This window comes from Haematobia irritans, chromosome 1 (assembly GCF_050003625.1).
Source record: "Haematobia irritans isolate KBUSLIRL chromosome 1, ASM5000362v1, whole genome shotgun sequence".
Lineage (NCBI taxonomy): Eukaryota > Metazoa > Arthropoda > Insecta > Diptera > Muscidae > Haematobia > Haematobia irritans.
In genome coordinates this window covers 265048878-265065855 of record NC_134397.1, presented here as the reverse complement: position 1 = coordinate 265065855, position 16978 = coordinate 265048878, and the positions used below count along the sequence as shown (strand labels likewise).

General features: G+C 32.7%; 1 protein-coding gene across 3 annotated transcripts in view; it reads right to left on the bottom strand.

Moving 5' to 3' along the window:
* Elovl7 (ELOVL fatty acid elongase 7) overlaps positions 1–16978 on the bottom strand; it is a 115669-nt gene that overhangs the window by 15797 nt on the left and 82894 nt on the right. For 2 of the 3 annotated variants that reach the window (XM_075292538.1, XM_075292530.1), the window contains exons 2-4: positions 8549–8686; positions 285–392; positions 141–221 (exon numbers count right to left, since the gene is read on the bottom strand). In XM_075292538.1, the coding sequence (XP_075148653.1) occupies positions 141–221; positions 285–392; positions 8549–8686 (327 nt within the window). Of the gene's footprint in view, positions 1–140; positions 222–284; positions 393–8548; positions 8687–8788; positions 8931–16978 lie in introns of those variants that run through there. The other variant, XM_075292521.1, reaches the window with a different exon arrangement.

Sequence of the window (16978 nt, the reverse complement as noted above, 5' to 3'; positions counted from 1 at the left end):
GGAAAACGAGTCAGTGGGAACATAGCATAAGACAACAAGAAACGGCAATTCCTCTTTGACAGCTTGGAGACTTGAAAATTACTTTTTATAATCTTTACATTCTTAATTCTACATATTGGGTGTTTTTATTTTTCACTTACCCGAATTGCACTTGGAGTATATGAGTAATCCACAGGTTGACATCTCAGACTGTAACCATTTAACCAACCACCTATTGACGCCTTTAAAAGATAAAACATATAATGTTATTATCTATAAACATTGATGAAAATTTTGAAACCTACCTCGTAGAATAGATATGTGCTAAATAATACTTGGAATAAATTATAAACGATTAAAACTTTGCGTAATTCAAAGGGTTTTCTGTTTTCCATTAATTTTGGACCCAAAATCTGAAAGAGATAAATTAAAATATAATAAAATAATTTATTAAAGTCTAATAAATAAAAAAATAGTTTCAATCTAAATGTTAATTTCGATTTCCATGTAATAGAGTAGCTTCAAGCCTATTTTGACTAACTACGATTTATTTATGATTATCTGTTTTTTTTATAACATTCTTATTATTACGACCTCGTTTTATCCACATTTTAACCATGACAGTTGGAAAAATATAAAAATGTAATATATTGCAACCTCTGTGCAGGGTTAAAAAAATCTACGAACTCTGCTATATGAAAAGTAACGTCCAGTCAATGTATGAATGTGATGAGAATTCGTACAATATGTCTGTTCGCGTACATTTCCTGTAAAAACTCGCCAGAGAGTAAGTGTGTAAATATAACCATAGCGATAGGCGGCAGGTGAACATATGTTTACGTGCATTGTTCGTTGCGGAAAAATGTTTCGCCTACCGCTATGATTATGTTTATACACCAACAGTGTTCTAGCACGCTAATCTTAAATTGTTGCTATAAATCAATCGAACAAGTTTTCTTAATTTTGTTTTCGTTTTTATAATTTGGAATACTAAATTCCTAATTGCGTCATGTGTTTTAACTCAAATGCCAGTTGCATTTCTAATTTCTAGAATGGGCACCATTATTTGAAATTTCTTTCTAAATTCTTTTAAGTATTCATCAAAACTTGTTTTTATTAAGACATTCAAATTAAAAATGAATCGCAAAGGTAATAACGAAATTCAGGGGCAGAAATTAATGTTACTAATTGATCTTGTATCGAAATAAATGAACACTGTTGAACCAAATATTTTCTGTATGAAGAACTAACATAAGGTTTATGGAAATTTAGGTTGGCCGGTATGCTTGTCCAGCGGATATTTCATTTGCAGGTCAAATATTCGGTATTGCCCTGTATTTCTTACGGAAGCAAAATGTAAACAATCGATAGCAATACATAATGCTTTCATATCCATTCAGTGTTGCTAATACTGGCTCTCGTCCCCAAACTAGGTGGCTTTGGTCCCCAAAATGTAAACAATCGATAGCAATGCATAATGATTTCATATCCATTCAGTGTTGCCAATACTGGCTCTCGTCCCCAAACTAGGTGGCTTTGGTCCCCAAAAATCACAATTTAAATTAAAATTCCTCACAAAAATCCCCAATAAATTTTGGACAAGTTTTTATGAAAATCAGTAATAATTCAAAGATATAGTAAGTCTGATTTAATATACTAAACCGATTCCGAAAAAATCTCCAAATTTTTAATAATTCTTCATCAAATCCCCAATTCGAAAAATTCGCCCCCATCCACGAAAACTGCCCCCAATTTGAGGGAAATCCCCAATACTGGCAACTCTGTATACATTTAAGAAACTAGTTCTCTAGTATGTTCGTTCCTAAAACACAATATCCTCATTCTTATACCTATAATGGGATGCAAAATGTAAACAATCGATAACAGCGTTTCATAGTATATTCTTTAGCAAGAATGGATAGGCCTTTTATGGCTAGCAAAAATTTCGCTAAAATTGCATACATTAGCCGACCACTAACAAGTTTTTTAGCGATAATGCCGGGGACAATGGTGATTAATTTTACGTCACAATCTGCCTATTCTAAAGTCCTGTATCCAGTGCTAAGGGAAAATTCCTGTTTAATGCCGATAATGCAGTTGTGCCATATATTTTATATGGAAGAAAATTAAAACTAACAATGAAGACAATTTCGCAAGCAATAATAGGTATGCATTTCGTATGGCTAGGTCCATATCGCCCTTAAGGGAGCAAAATATAAACGTTAGACAACGAAGAATTTTCGTTATCCAGTATAGTGGGTTTTAAAAACCACAAACCACAAAGATATTTGAGAGCCACATCGATACAAAGTTATTGACATTATGTTAGCAGACACCACACTGAAAAATTATTTATCTTTTATTAAAAAAAATTGTTTCATTAAATTTAAGACACGAATTTTGGAAATTTGTGTCCCTCCGTTAAAGTCCCATGTCTTTGAACTAAGGAAAATTGTCTTTAAAGTAAAGATAAAGGAGTATTCTGTTTTCTTTTTCTGTTTGGCAGATTGGTAGCATTCTTGATGCTTTGGTAGATTTTGTAAAATACTTAAATTTATTATAGATTTTTTTTTTTTTAAAATTTCCTATGGAAATAAAATTTTCTATCAAAATAAAATTTTTGGCAAAATTTTCTGTCGAAATAAAATTTTTGGCAAAATTTTCTATCGAGATAAAATTTTGGTAAAATTTTCTATAGAAATAAAATTTTTACACAATTTTCATCAAACACTTCAAAATAAGTTTTTTTTTTAATTTTGTAGATTTTTGATAGATTTTTTTTGGCACGAGTGGCAAACGTGCTTGGGTATCCAGTACTAAAAGAAATGCAAAATCAAAACGTAATGTCGCATGGAGAGAAACGGTTCATCTATGTTATCTATAATCGATGGCAGCGATATCTACAACTTTAGGTTTGAAAGGACATCAGCTCTGATTTTTGTGGGCGATGTCCCGATTTAGAGCAGCTTCTACATATCGTTGATATATGTTAATTGCTCATTTTAATAGAAATATTGCTCAGAAGTGATATAAAATCTTGAGTATAGCATTGGTGGCGTGGAGGAAAGGTTAAGTTAGGTTAGGATAAGTGGCAGCCCGATATATCAGGCTCACTTAGACTATTCAATCCATTGTGATACCACATTGGTGAACTTCTCTCTCATCACTGAGTGCTGCCCGATTTCATGTTAAGCTCGATGACGAGGGACCTCCTTTTTATAGCCGAGTCCGAACGGCGTTCAACATTGCAGTGAAACCATTACTGAGGTGGGATAATCCACCACTGAAAAACTTTTTGGTGTTCGGTCGAAGCATGAATCGAACCCACGACCTTGTGTATGCAAGACGGGCATGCTAAACATTGCACCACGGTGGCTACCATCCATCCATACTGCATGAATTGGTTGCAATAACGTAAACGAATGATCATAAACTAGTTTGATTACTCGTTTACGTTTTCGCCACAGATTCATGCAGTGCAGATGCACTGACTAATTTATTGTATACCAAAAAGCGCAACTAAACTCTTACTGCCGAAGTATTTTTTGCTGGGCTAATTCCTATACCAGTGAGTATACGTTAAATGTTAAAAAAAAAACAAGCCTACTAAACAAGTTCCTGTTTGACAAGTATTGTTTTACTCAACCTATAAGGAATCCCCTGTAATACGCTTAGAGTTCATTATCATTGAGAAGATTTGTTTTTATTGTGGCATCTGGTTTTTAGAACGATTCTACATTCCCTGAACTGAATGACCATTCTCAACTAGATATTGAAATGATGCCAAACCAATGTTATTGCTCCAGGTGAATGTGGTGATTCAATGTAATACAGTGTGGCCACAATGAACTTTGTGGTTATATGTCTTCCAAAGGCTAATCACATCATGGTTATCCGATTCATATTGCCTATGTCTTTGTTAACAAAGTTGGTGCTCCGCTCCTTTTGCTTTCATATCCATTTAAGAAACTAGTTCTCTAGTTTGTTCGCAATTATTTCCTAGAACACAAAATCCTTATTTTTATGACTATAACCTTGGATGCGATGTGGGTTTTTCCATTTGCCTGTGCCATTAGCCAAGGAAACAGGTTCATTGATTGTAAAGGCGACTGTGTGATCATTAAATTGAAGTTATAATAAAATCCAACCTCTGCCAATTTAAATCTGTGATCAAGATATGATGCAGCTCATTGGTATATCGAGAAGGAAGATATAGTTGAAGTCTTAACTGAAAGTTCTTATGGAGACTATAATAAAACAAAAAATTGGACATTTTGTTTATAGGCCCGTACTAGGTTTGATATCTCCAGTGAAGTTCTAAATAAAATAAACATTTGCTAGAGGTACCTTAAAACACATCAGATACCAGGTTTGGATAGGACACGTATACATTTTGGGTTATATGGGTTTATGGGAAATGGGGAGGTTCTTTTGGGGAGTAACATAAGATAATACCTTGAGTTAGATATAAAATCATCAGCTGGTTGGTAGAGGATTTCAACAAAATCTCTTTCAGAATCTCTTTTCCCCTATACAGAGAAAATGAAAACACAAGAGGACGAAAATTTCTCTTTTACAAAAACAACCAATGTCAACCGTATAGATGTCGCACAATGCCTGCAGCTTTGGTATTACCGATGTTGCCGTCGAAGCAAAAATTTAATGGAATGAAAACATTTATAAAAAAGAACATTAGTTACTATATAAATTTTTTCATTTCATTAATTTTTTTGGCAGACAATTTGAAATTATAACTGCCGATGCCTTTAGAAACAATTTATCAAAACAGTGTTTCGACCGCAACGTCGGTAATACCAAAGCTGCAGGCATTGTTCGACATCTATACGGTTGACATTTGTTGTTTTTGTAGAAGAGAAATTTTCGTCCTCTTGTATTTGTATTCTCTCGGCGTACGCAACTATGGTTTTAGTACTAAAAATAATCTTTTTTAAACCATGCCCCAAATTTAATATGGATGTATGTGTGTGTGCCTGTGCACATAGTCCTTAAATTAACTGAAATATTGAATCTTTTGATTTAAGATAAAAATGCTTCAAATATAGGCTAATGGTCAGTTCCTCATCCTCCAATTAATTCTTAACCGGAGGCAGCGTTACCGTTGGGAATTTTCAAAAAGTGGCACAATTTTTTTTTGGCAAGTGGCACATTCTTTTTATTAACGTATACCAAAAAAACTTAAAAAATTAATGCCGCTATGAGGTAAAATTAAAATATATTTACCGAATTCATACAAATTGAAAAACAAATGCTCTTTAAAATTATTTTAAGCGTTTATAAAATCATCGGGCTTTTTAATTATATCTTCAAATTCATTTACGATATCAAAATAATGTATATTGGTTTTTAAGTAATGAGGATCTAGGAATTTTGTATTATTAAATTTCAAAATCGTGAAAGTATCACATTTAGTGGCATCGGCGAAAAAAGTGGCAAATTTGCCACTAAAGTGGCACAACGGTAACGCTGACCGGAGGATAGACTACCGGTTAGTAAAATTTTGTATTTGGGGATCAGTTGTTTTATCATTACGATAAATAATAACAACACATTTAGAAACCGGCCCAAAGATTTATTTTGAGGATTTAGTGTCTTTGGTTTAAAGTTTTTTTTTTTGGAATTAAAGAAAATATATTTTATTTTGAAGTACATTTTGTATGGGATTTGCTTGTACGTAAATAGCTTTATTAATACATCGGGAAAAAGGGAATCATTTGTGAACACTGAAACAAATATTTACGTGATATTAAAGATTACGCAACGTACATTTTAGGATGCGAAATTTACAAAATATTAAGGACAAATTTCTTTAACCCTTTCGACCCTGAATTTTTATAGGTATCGCTAAAATTTTTTTTTTACTTTTAATCATGTTGAAGTCATTTAAGAAGCGTCTAGCCAAAATTTCGGGTCGCCACGCCCATTCGTTTAGGCGGTAGAGAATGTTGCCTGTGGGCAACTTTGGGCAATTGTGACTACAAAATAGTTTGTTTTGCATTGATAGACGTATTACGTTTTATTGGATTTTTGTTAAGTTTTTTGTTATTTTACAGTAAATATATACTTAGATGCGCGCGTGAGTGGAATTTCAATCACGCTCAAACACATTCACGAAGAAATATTTATACTTACGCACGGCATGTGGGTAGGAATTCACGGTCACGAAATTAATTCACGAAATGAAAAGTCATACTCGCGCACGATCACACATGAACAACGTTTATGTCTCACGCTTTCGCACGATTCACGACAATTTTCGTAATTCACGACAAATCTCGTGAGTCACGAATATTTTCGCAACACGACAATTTTCGTGGCTCAATAAAATTCTGGTAATTAACGAAATTTCTCGTGATTCACGCTATTGAGTTGGATCGTGAGGGTGGGTTGGATCGTGAAAGTAAATTTTTATCGGGAGCGTGTTTTCGGAGAAAGTTTACTGACTCACAATCACGAACACAATTTGATTTTAACTCACGCTCACGCGCCACACATTTTTCTTTAATCCCGTTCACGCATATTCACGAGATTCCGTTTAAATTTCATTCACGGGTTCGCGTAAATCACGCGTGACTCACGAAAATGTTTTGTTTTTTTTTTTTTGTTTGTTTTTAACCCATGTCAATTTAACTGGCGGTGTAAAAAACCAAAGTATTATAAAGCGTCAATATTCGTGCTAATCCACTAGTATGTTGCCAAGAAGTGGATTCCTCCCTTTTAACGATTCCTTCCAAATTCCCCACTGCACTGCAGATATGTTTTCCACATCATCGCCGCATTTCTCGTCACTGGGACATCCCAATTGAAGTTCAAAATTTTTTCAAAATCATTGTTTTTCAAACCTTTTTTCTCCAGGTCTTATGTTCAAAAATATGTAATTTTACTACCACAATTGCCTAAAGTTGCCCACAGGCAACTTTTCAATTTTAAAAATTTCTCATCGGTTGTTTTTCGCAATTCTAAGATTTGACTTCCAGAAATATTTTATTTGACATGTACTACAATAGATTTAATAAAAACTTTCAACATTTTAGTTGTAAATTTTGAAAAAAGTCACATGTATAAAAACCTCTTTTTAAATTCGCAAATATTTTTTTCTTGAGGTACGTGCGTATTAATGAATTTTTTTTTGCTAATTGACAACCAAATTAGCTGATTTTTCATTCAACTTGAAGGAAACACTTGTAGCTTTCGATACCGTTACAGTTTTATGAACAAAAACAAAAACAACGCTGACAGTGAGTCTCAAAACACAAAAAGTTGCCCACAGGCAACTTTAGGGTCGAAAGGGTTAAAGTAATGAAATTTTAATTAAAATAAAGTTTATAATCTTTGCTTCAAAAATGTTTTTCATTAAATTTAGGACACAAATTTTGTAAATTTGCGTCCCTCCGTTAAAGTCGCATGTCTATGAACTAAGGCTAATTTTCCTTAAAGTGAAGAAACATATTTTTGATTTAAAGAAATTGTCCTTAAATTAACTGAAATATTGAAACTTTATATTTAAGATAAAAACGCTTCAAATATAGGCTAAGACTTATTTTGAGGATTTAGCGTCTTTGGTTCAAAGTTTTTTTTTTGTTTTTTGGAATTAAGAAAACATTTATTACTTTGAAGTATCCGTTATAATTTGGATTTTTAAACTGGTATTTGTTTTATTATTTTTTATATTTATTTATTATTGGGAGCCACCGTGGTGCAATGGTTAGCATGCCCACCTTACATACACAATGTCGTGGGTTCGATTCCTGCTTCGACCGAACACCAAAAAGTTTTTCAGCGGTGGATTATCCCACCTCAATAATGCTGGTGACATTTCTGAGGGTTTCAAAACTTCTCTAAGTGGTTTCACTGCAATGTGGAACGCCGTTCGGACTCGGCTATAAAAAGGAGGTCCCTTGTCATTGAGCTTAACATGGAATCGGGCAGCACTCTTTGATAAGAGAGAAGTTCACCACTGTGGTATCACAATGGACTGAATAGTCTAAGTGAGCCTGAAATATCGGGCGGCCACTATACCTAACCTAACCTATGTGGCATTTTGGTCGCAAAAATATTCTTTTCTCATCACACATAACATGCTTTCCGAAATCAGATATATGATTTCCGAGAAAATAACATGGTATCGACAAACATGTTACATGTTTTCCGTGCTCTTGAAACATGGTTGGGGTGATCATATTCCTTCTCTGCGTGTAGTGTGAACGTAGCATTACAAATCTCAAGTGTTCATAAGACAAAAAAATGGAATTTCGTTAATTTGCTGATTTAACAGCATGGTTTCTCTGCGTGAATGGAAATAACCACAGGGTTGCAAAATTCGAGGATTTAGTACCAAATCCACAGTTGTACACAGCGGTAGACATATTTGATTTTGAATGAGATTTGTTTGAAAATGTTTATCACTCATCATCGAGAATTGAAAAAATTAATTATAATTTTATCGATTTTTACATTTTTTCCAATACACATTTTTCAACATTATGAATAGATCTGATATTATATTTCGTACTATTGAACCGCCACTGTATTAAAATGACATAAAACTTACCTTTACTATGTAGGCATATGTTATACTAATGGCAATTGTTGGGAAGGGTGAACTCATCAGGAACCAATCCCTTGTTCTGGGATCAGATTTGTTGTCCATAAGATCTCGCCAGCCATCATATATTGATGTGATAATGGTCTAAAAGAAAAACAAAAATATAATATTTAATAATTTGTTTCAGATGCATAACGAAGTTAAACAGAATTTGAAAATGTTATACGATTTAGTTAAAACACAAACCTCCATAGGAAGGGATTGATATCCTTTAGTATAATTAGTTAAGGTTTCCATTAAGCGATAACGATGTTACCTTAGCACTGTTGTAAATATTATTAAGAATAAGAGATATGCCCTTGAGTATTTATTAATTTCGCTTGAATGAATATGACAATCAATTTTCTATTTATTTACATCAAGAAAACCGGTTCTTGGAAAAAGTTCCCCTTAATTTAGTCTTGGACTAATCATTTACTAAGGGAATTTTCATAATAAACTTGGAATGTGATTAGTATCTCGATGTATTATTAACGTAAATTTATACAATGTTATTCAATAAATGATTAAATGAATGTGATTTATATTGGCCAATGTGCGCAATCAATTACATAAGAGTAAAGAAGAAATTGTTGAATAAATAAAAATCGATATTAACGAAAACATTCCAATATCTAGCTATGGAGATTTGGAATATTCTTCGTTTGCAATTGGCTTGGTTTCTGATGTTTACGCTAGAATTATACAAGCAGGATTGCTCAGAATTGTTGCGAACTTGCAGTAGCTATGAATACAATCGATGAACTTTCTTTGCAAGCTTTATTCGTTTATAAGACGATTGATGGTAAAAATTATAGACCAAACGTTCTTCAACTGCTAAAATCAGTGTTGCCAAAATATATCGCCTTATTTTGTAAAAAAAAAATCACCCTTTATTTCAATTAGAAACAAGTGCTCGTGTATGTATATCGAATGTGGCCCAGAGGAAAATGCGCTTGGTTTGAAAACGATTCGTGTTTAAATTCTCCAAAAATTGTTTGTATCACAGAAGAGAAAGTGTAGATGACGAAACAAGTCATGTGGAAATGAGGAAGATATGGGAAGGTTAATGCCACCAGTATGATATGGGAAGGTCAATATCACCAGGATGATATGGGAAAGGTTAATACCACCGGATGATTAAAATGCTTGTTTTTTTTTGTAACTAAAAATTATTCTCTCTCCTGTTAAATGCGTAATTTATGTTAAATAATCTGCATATTTTAGCAAACAAGCTGTTGGAGTGTGTAAGAGGGGGAATCGGGACGAAAGCTTTGATATGCCAGAGACGGCTACTTTGTGCCGATGTCCGAAAAAATAGTGGACTGTATATTGAGGACTGGTGTTTACTCCGTTGATGCGAGGGATCTTCAACAAAGCGAAGAAATTCAGTGGTGGAACACTGTGCAGTACAAAGTATCTTTCACAAGAAATATTATGGACAAGAAGTAAACGAGGAAAGAGTTGGTTGAGTTTCAGTTGGTTTATTTGAGAGTGTGTTATGCGCTTTACAGACTATCAGTTATTCCGGACGACAGTGCTCGTGTCGAACATATCCCATATATTGTGCACATTATAAGTTAAGTCCGAAGGCATAATCGATACTGCTGCATGTTTATGGGATCGATAACACTTTTACCGATTATTTAGTCATCGCCGACAAGTCGTATCGATCCGACACGCTGTAAGATTCTTTACAAACACCGCCATTCCGTCCGGAATAACTTATAGTCTGTAAAGCGCATTATGCTCACCGTTCTAGAGATATGATGCAAGTGTTTGAATTCATCTCTGAGTACTTGCCAAGAAAGTGTTTTCTTAAATCTTGATAATTCACAATAGATACTTAAAACTAGTAATTCAAGAATTTGGTAATTATAAAGATTTAAGGAAACATTTTCTTGGCAAGTACTCAAAGATGAATTCAAACATTTGCAAATTCAAAATTCAAACATCCGGCTCGAAGATTCTCTTCTCGAATGGACCATGAAGAAAGTTGCGGGAAGCTTTTTGAAAATAGGGAAACCTAACTTGGCAGAAAGTTACAGGACACTTTCTTATTATTAAAGAGAAGAGTGAAGTCATAGCTAATGAGCTCTGGGAAGGCGCGTAAACTTCAGCGAATAGAAGTTTACTATAATTGCTTACAATTGTCGAAGCAAACGATTGCCTTTGCGGGTTAAAATAAAAAAGTAAGGAAACCAAGTTGGATTTGTAGAAATACCATTATTGAACCTTTGATGCGATGTTGCTGCTTTGGCTGACGTTGACAAAAGAGGTAGATTTTATTCTTCTAATGAACTACAAAAATTATGAGGAATATTTGGAAATGAAATTAATGACAATTATAAATTATGCCAAATTCCTAATATAATAGCCAAAGATGGATACACAGTTTTGTTATTTAATGTAGAATGTTGTTAAACTAGTTTTAATACTATCTGATTCGTATGTAATGACAAAATCCAATTATATGTGTATTCAAACACAAACAATTTCCATCATTTTAAATAATTTTATTTCAGTTTAAACTTACTATTTAGATTTTTGATTTTCGTAATAAGCTGATATAAAAATCAATGAAATCCCAATTTTTATATTTGATTTAAATGTTCAAAAATACAACACTGCTTTTTTTGTATCGGTGGTGGCGTATACGTTATAGTACATATTTATATAAATCATACGTATTAATATTAATCATACACACCACAGTTCGCCAGCGAAAAAAATGTAAGTTGTTCAACAAATATTTCTTTCTAAGCGCATTCCGGAATCCTTTGGACAAGTCTTAGAAAGAAGAAATGACACCATAAAGAATAAAGAAAAAATTGAAAAAGTCAACAAAAATACAATTAAAATGTTCGCAACTTTTTCCGAGGGATTTGAACTTTTGTCATTTGACTTTTTCATTTCCATGGTAGTTCTTTTGATAAAGTTTTGCCAATGACCAATAAATTTTCATTTTTTATATGCCGAAAATAAAACAATTTTTTAGAGATATATTTAATAAAAATTTCGCCTCAGGGGAGATTTGAACCTGTGATATTTATTTTTTCGTTAATAATAATAGATAACATCTCAAGAAATAGTTGTTCGTGAGTGTGATAAGGGTTCATGGTTTTGTTGAAGTGTCATAAAATCCAGGTTGAAACCCCCAATGGAAGTTTTTGTATAATAAGAAAATAAGAAAAAGCGCAATAAAAATCTATAAAAATATGCATTGCTATTGGTTATTATTTTTTTTTTAATTTCTTCATTAAAATGAACTTCCAAAGGCATAACTTCTAAAGCAGTGCAATGGATGCGAAAATTGAGTAATTCCGTCCTATGAAAATTCCACATAAATTTCATTGGATTTGATACAAATTGCAGTGCTTCTGGATAAAAAGTTCGGGGATGCAAAGCATAACTTCTAAAGCAATGCATGGAGTATGAGAACGGAGTACTTTCGTCCTATGACAAGTCCATATACAATTCATTGGAGATGAACCAAATTTGATCGTATTTTTGGATCACAAATTGGAAGCTGTTTTTGTCCATAGTAGAGGTATAAAGGGTGATACGGTCAAAATTTGGTCAATATAAACTTGACGTATTTCTTTCAATTTTGCATTTAAAAAAACCTGAACACCCCTCATTTTGAAGGTGTGTGTGTGTAGAATGTTGCTCCTATTTTGATTTTGGAATTCACTCTTCAGTTGTCAAAATGCCGTCCAAGCAAGAAGAGCAGCGAATCAAAATTTTGCTCACGCATCGCGAAAATCCGAGCTACTCGCACGCAAAGCTGGCAAAATCGCTAAAATTTGCCAAATCAACCGTTACAAATGTAATTTAAAGTGTTTGGGGAACGTTCGTCGACAGCCAGGAAGTCTGGATCGGGGGGAAATCGAAAACCGGAAGCCGCTGAGACGACAAAGAGAGTTGCCGGTAGTTTCAAGCGAAACCCTAACCTCTCTCTCCGAGATGCCGTAAATAAGCTGGGTGTATCGTCTACAACCGTGCATCGAGCCAAAAAACGAGCCGGACTATCGACTTACAAGAAGGTAGTGACTCCAAATCGCGATGATAAACAAAATACGACGGCCAAAGCGCGATCCCGGAGGCTGTACACGACGATACTGACGAAGTTTGACTGCGTGGTAATGGACGACGAAACCTACGTCAAAGCCGACTACAAGCAGCCTCCGGGACAGGAGTTTTATACGGCAAAAGGAAGGGGAAAGGTAGCAGATATTTTCAAGCACATAAAACTGTCAAAGTTCGCAAAGAAATATCTGGTTCGGCAAGCCATCTGTACCTGTGGCTTGAAAAGCAGAATTTTAATAGCTTCCGGGACTGTCAACCAAGAAATTTACGTGAAAGAGTGTTTGAATAAACGTCTGCTGCCTTTCCTGAAGAAACACGGTTGTTCCGTACTGTTTTGGCCGGATTTGGCATCTTGCCATTACGGTAAAAAGGCCATGGAGTGGTACGCCGCCAACAACGTGCAGGTGGTTCCCAAGGACAAGAACCCTCCCAACACGCTAGAGCTCCGCCCAATTGAGAAATACTGGGCTATTGTAAAGCGGAACCTAAAGAAGACAAAAAAAAAACTGCTAAGGACGAGCAGCAGTTCAAGGCAAACTGGCTTTCTGCGGCGAAGAAGGTGGACAAGGTGGCTGTACAAAATCTGATGGCAGGTGTCAAGCGTGAGGCCCGGCAATTCAGATTTGGAAAAGCGGAAGCCTAACTGAATATTTTTCCTGAATTTTATACTAATTGAACTTGAAAAAGAAATTTAATTTGATTTTTTAAATAAACGATTTCACCGATTTACAGGCGTTTTCCCTTGACCAAATTTTGACCGTATCACCCTTTAGTCTTACATATGTTATAATATGAAGTAGGTCCGAAGAGCTAATTGGCCATTTTTCTACTATTGTGAAATCATTTTGGGAGGGATTCGGCTCTAGGTGTTGTCAGCTTTCCTACCTATACCCCGACAATATATAGATATTATGAAGATGGTTCATCGAAAAGACGATTTGCTTCAGATACGAATCAAAAGTTCTTTATACCCAAGTTCGGGGATGCAAAGCATAACTTCTAAAGCAATGCATGGAATATGAGAACGGAGTACTTTCGTCCTATGACAAGTCCATATACAATTCATTGGAGATGAACCAAATTTGATCGTATTTTTGGATCACAAATTGGAAGCTGTTTTTGTTCATAGTAGAGGTATAGTCTTACATATGTTATAATATGAAGTAGGTCCGAAGAGCTAATTTACACTTTATTATGTTTGGCCATTTTTCTACTATTGTGAAATCATTTCGGGAGGGATTCGGCTCTAAGTGTTTTCAGCTTTCCTATGTATACTCCGACCATATATAGATATTATTAAGATGGTTCATCGAAAAGACGATTTGCTTCAGATACGAATCAGAAGTTCTTTATACCTATAAATTAATTTTCTGATGGCGATTTGTATTGAATTATGTTTTGTTATCCGTTCTCTTGGTTTTCTGTTCTGAAACGTTGATCATATTGGAACTCGCAAACTGACTGACTGATGAAAACTTCATAACTTTTTTTCGAATTTGTAAATTATTACAAAATTTTAATAGATTTTTAGGGAGTATTTGGTAGTTCCACGAATTAATTGTCAAAATTTATAATTTTTTTTTTATAAAAAAAAAAAAATCCCAAATAAGTTGTGCATTTTGTGAGGAATTTTAATTTAAATTGGGAATTTTTGGGTCGCCTTGTAGTTTTTGTAGAATTATTTTAATTCGGCTCTTCTAAAAACTCTAAAAAAAAAAAACAATTTTTTAAAATTTTTTAGAAAAAATTTTTAAAATATATTACAAAACTCAATTTCTTTTAAACGAAAGTATTGTCAAAACGGAAGCCCATTTTGTTATAAATTATTATCGTTAATAAGAAAAAATCTCATTAAATTGTATTGTAATGTTCGTATAAAATAAATGAATATAATGTGCTAACGGAAATTTCAAATTTAAGTGAATTATGTTAATATAATAATGGTATAATAAATTAAATATAATTATTCATTATTTCTCTCAACGGGTTATTTTACATCGAAGCACAATTGTTTAAAATTAGAATTCAATTATTACGTTATTAAATTTCCTAAGTAAAAAAGGCCGAATATAACATTTCCGGTAATTTTATCAATGAATTGCTATTTTATAATTATGTAAACTTTGACTTACTGACATGAGGCCAGTCAACCATTCAATCAATAGATAATGTATAAAGTACTTTACAAACAGATGACTAAGACTGTTTTTGGAGAATTAATCTTTCAAAAGAAATTTAATAAAATATTAATAATGGCTATTTCCTACAAACAAAAAATAAATAAATAATAAATTTTCCGTTGCGCAAACAAGATATTTTTACAACATTTTACCAAATGCAAAAGCTTGGAGAATCTTCGAATATCTTTGTTTTATATTATGATTTTTAATTATTATTTAACATTAACAAAAAGATTTTGATAACTGTTTTGGTAATTACCAATTTAGTCGAGAGGTTGCTTCGTTATTGTATAGAAGTATTACTCAATAAAATCCAAATTTAATATTGATTATTCTCGGCTATAAACTCATTTAATATTTCTTAAGATTTTTTGTTTTGTTTTAATTTTCTTAAGATTCAACTCTATCTGTGTGTAGCGCTTTATTAAGAAATAAAATTTAACTCAAACTCTCTTCGAAAGCTCTCCAAAATTGTCTAGACAATTTAACTCATTCTCTTTTATGCTCATATATATTTTGGAGACTACATAATACGCGCACTACTCCTTTGTATAATATGGGTATAACGGTTTTGTTTACTGTTAAACCACCTTTGTTTCTCAAAGAGAACTACACACTAATGCATACACAAACTGAATAAGGCGATCATTGTTTATTTTATTGTGATGATGTTGTTGTTGTTGTTCTTGCTTGTATAAATTCTATTTAGCATATTGTTATGGTTGTGGGATTTACGACAGCTATCGTTTGTTTTTTGTTTTGTTTACAATTGCAATTTGTTTCCTTTTACACGATAGTACGTATGATTGTTGGGAAACGGAAATAAATTCGATAAAGACATTCTTGAGGAATTATATTCTGTTCAGGGAAAGCTTAGTATACAATTGAATTTTATAAAGAAGCTTCTCATATTATTGCCCATATTCATAATAACTTACTGACAGTTTATCGAAGGAATTTGTGCGGTACTAGTTGATATAAATATTACGTTAACTTTTATGAATAAGGGGGTTACTATTTTTATATTTTTTCTGTACAATGTACTAACTACATGTCTTCTGCATTTTTCTTGTAGTTAAAATCTTAACAAAATGATAAATGATACGAAATATAATTATAAGAAACATAATTATACCAAATTTGACCCAAATTTTGACAAATATTGTATATATCCTATCTTGCCAGAAACAAAATTTTATTGTTGTTTAATTGAGCTGTTTTAGCGTGGTGTGAAAATCCTCTTCAGACAATATATGAAATCAATAAAATTCATCTAAATAAAATTCGCAAAATAACAAATCTTGTATTCGAACATACACACATCCATATATAATATCGTTGCTAGTAGCTTCAATGATAGATGACCATGAATTGGTCATTCACAAGGTATCAAATAAACAAATAAATACAAATTTGGATATAAACTATTTAGTAAAACAACAAATTTCATATTGAGATAAACAGGTCATTGCTAATGGGTTAAGGCAAATCGATAGGTTTGATGAACTACCATTGATTTGTGAGAAATTGTTAAATTTTTCCACTTCAAATCAATTTTTGATAAGGGGTTTGTAGAGAAGTTGGATACCAACATATCCTGGACGACCATGGGTTCAATCCCAGAAATGCTGAATATGTCAGTGTATCATAGGCAAAAGGTTTTTTTTCTCAAATTGAAGCATAACAGCAAACAAAATGATCACAGAAAAGAAAATATCACCAAAAATATTTGCAATTAAAAAGTTAATCGAAGTTGAAAACGTAATCAATGAAATTTTTAAATTATACTTTTAATTAATTAATCTAATTAAAAAATAAAGTCTGTTAAAGTTTGATTGAAAATGTTTACATGTTTGATTAGATTATTAATTAGGCTAATTATTATTTTAATCAAATTAAAAAATATTTTCAACAAAAAGCTTAATTGAAAGTTTTGTTCGGAAATTATCACACCATATACATTGGTTCATTTCAAATCCAAAGAAAATCCAACTATAATTATAATCTGAACATTCTTATAAATGTATAAGCTATTGCCAATTACACGAATATTATTTCATTTAAAGCAAAAATATATATAAATAAATAAAAAATAATATAACAAATAATTGATTATTGAGATTTTCAA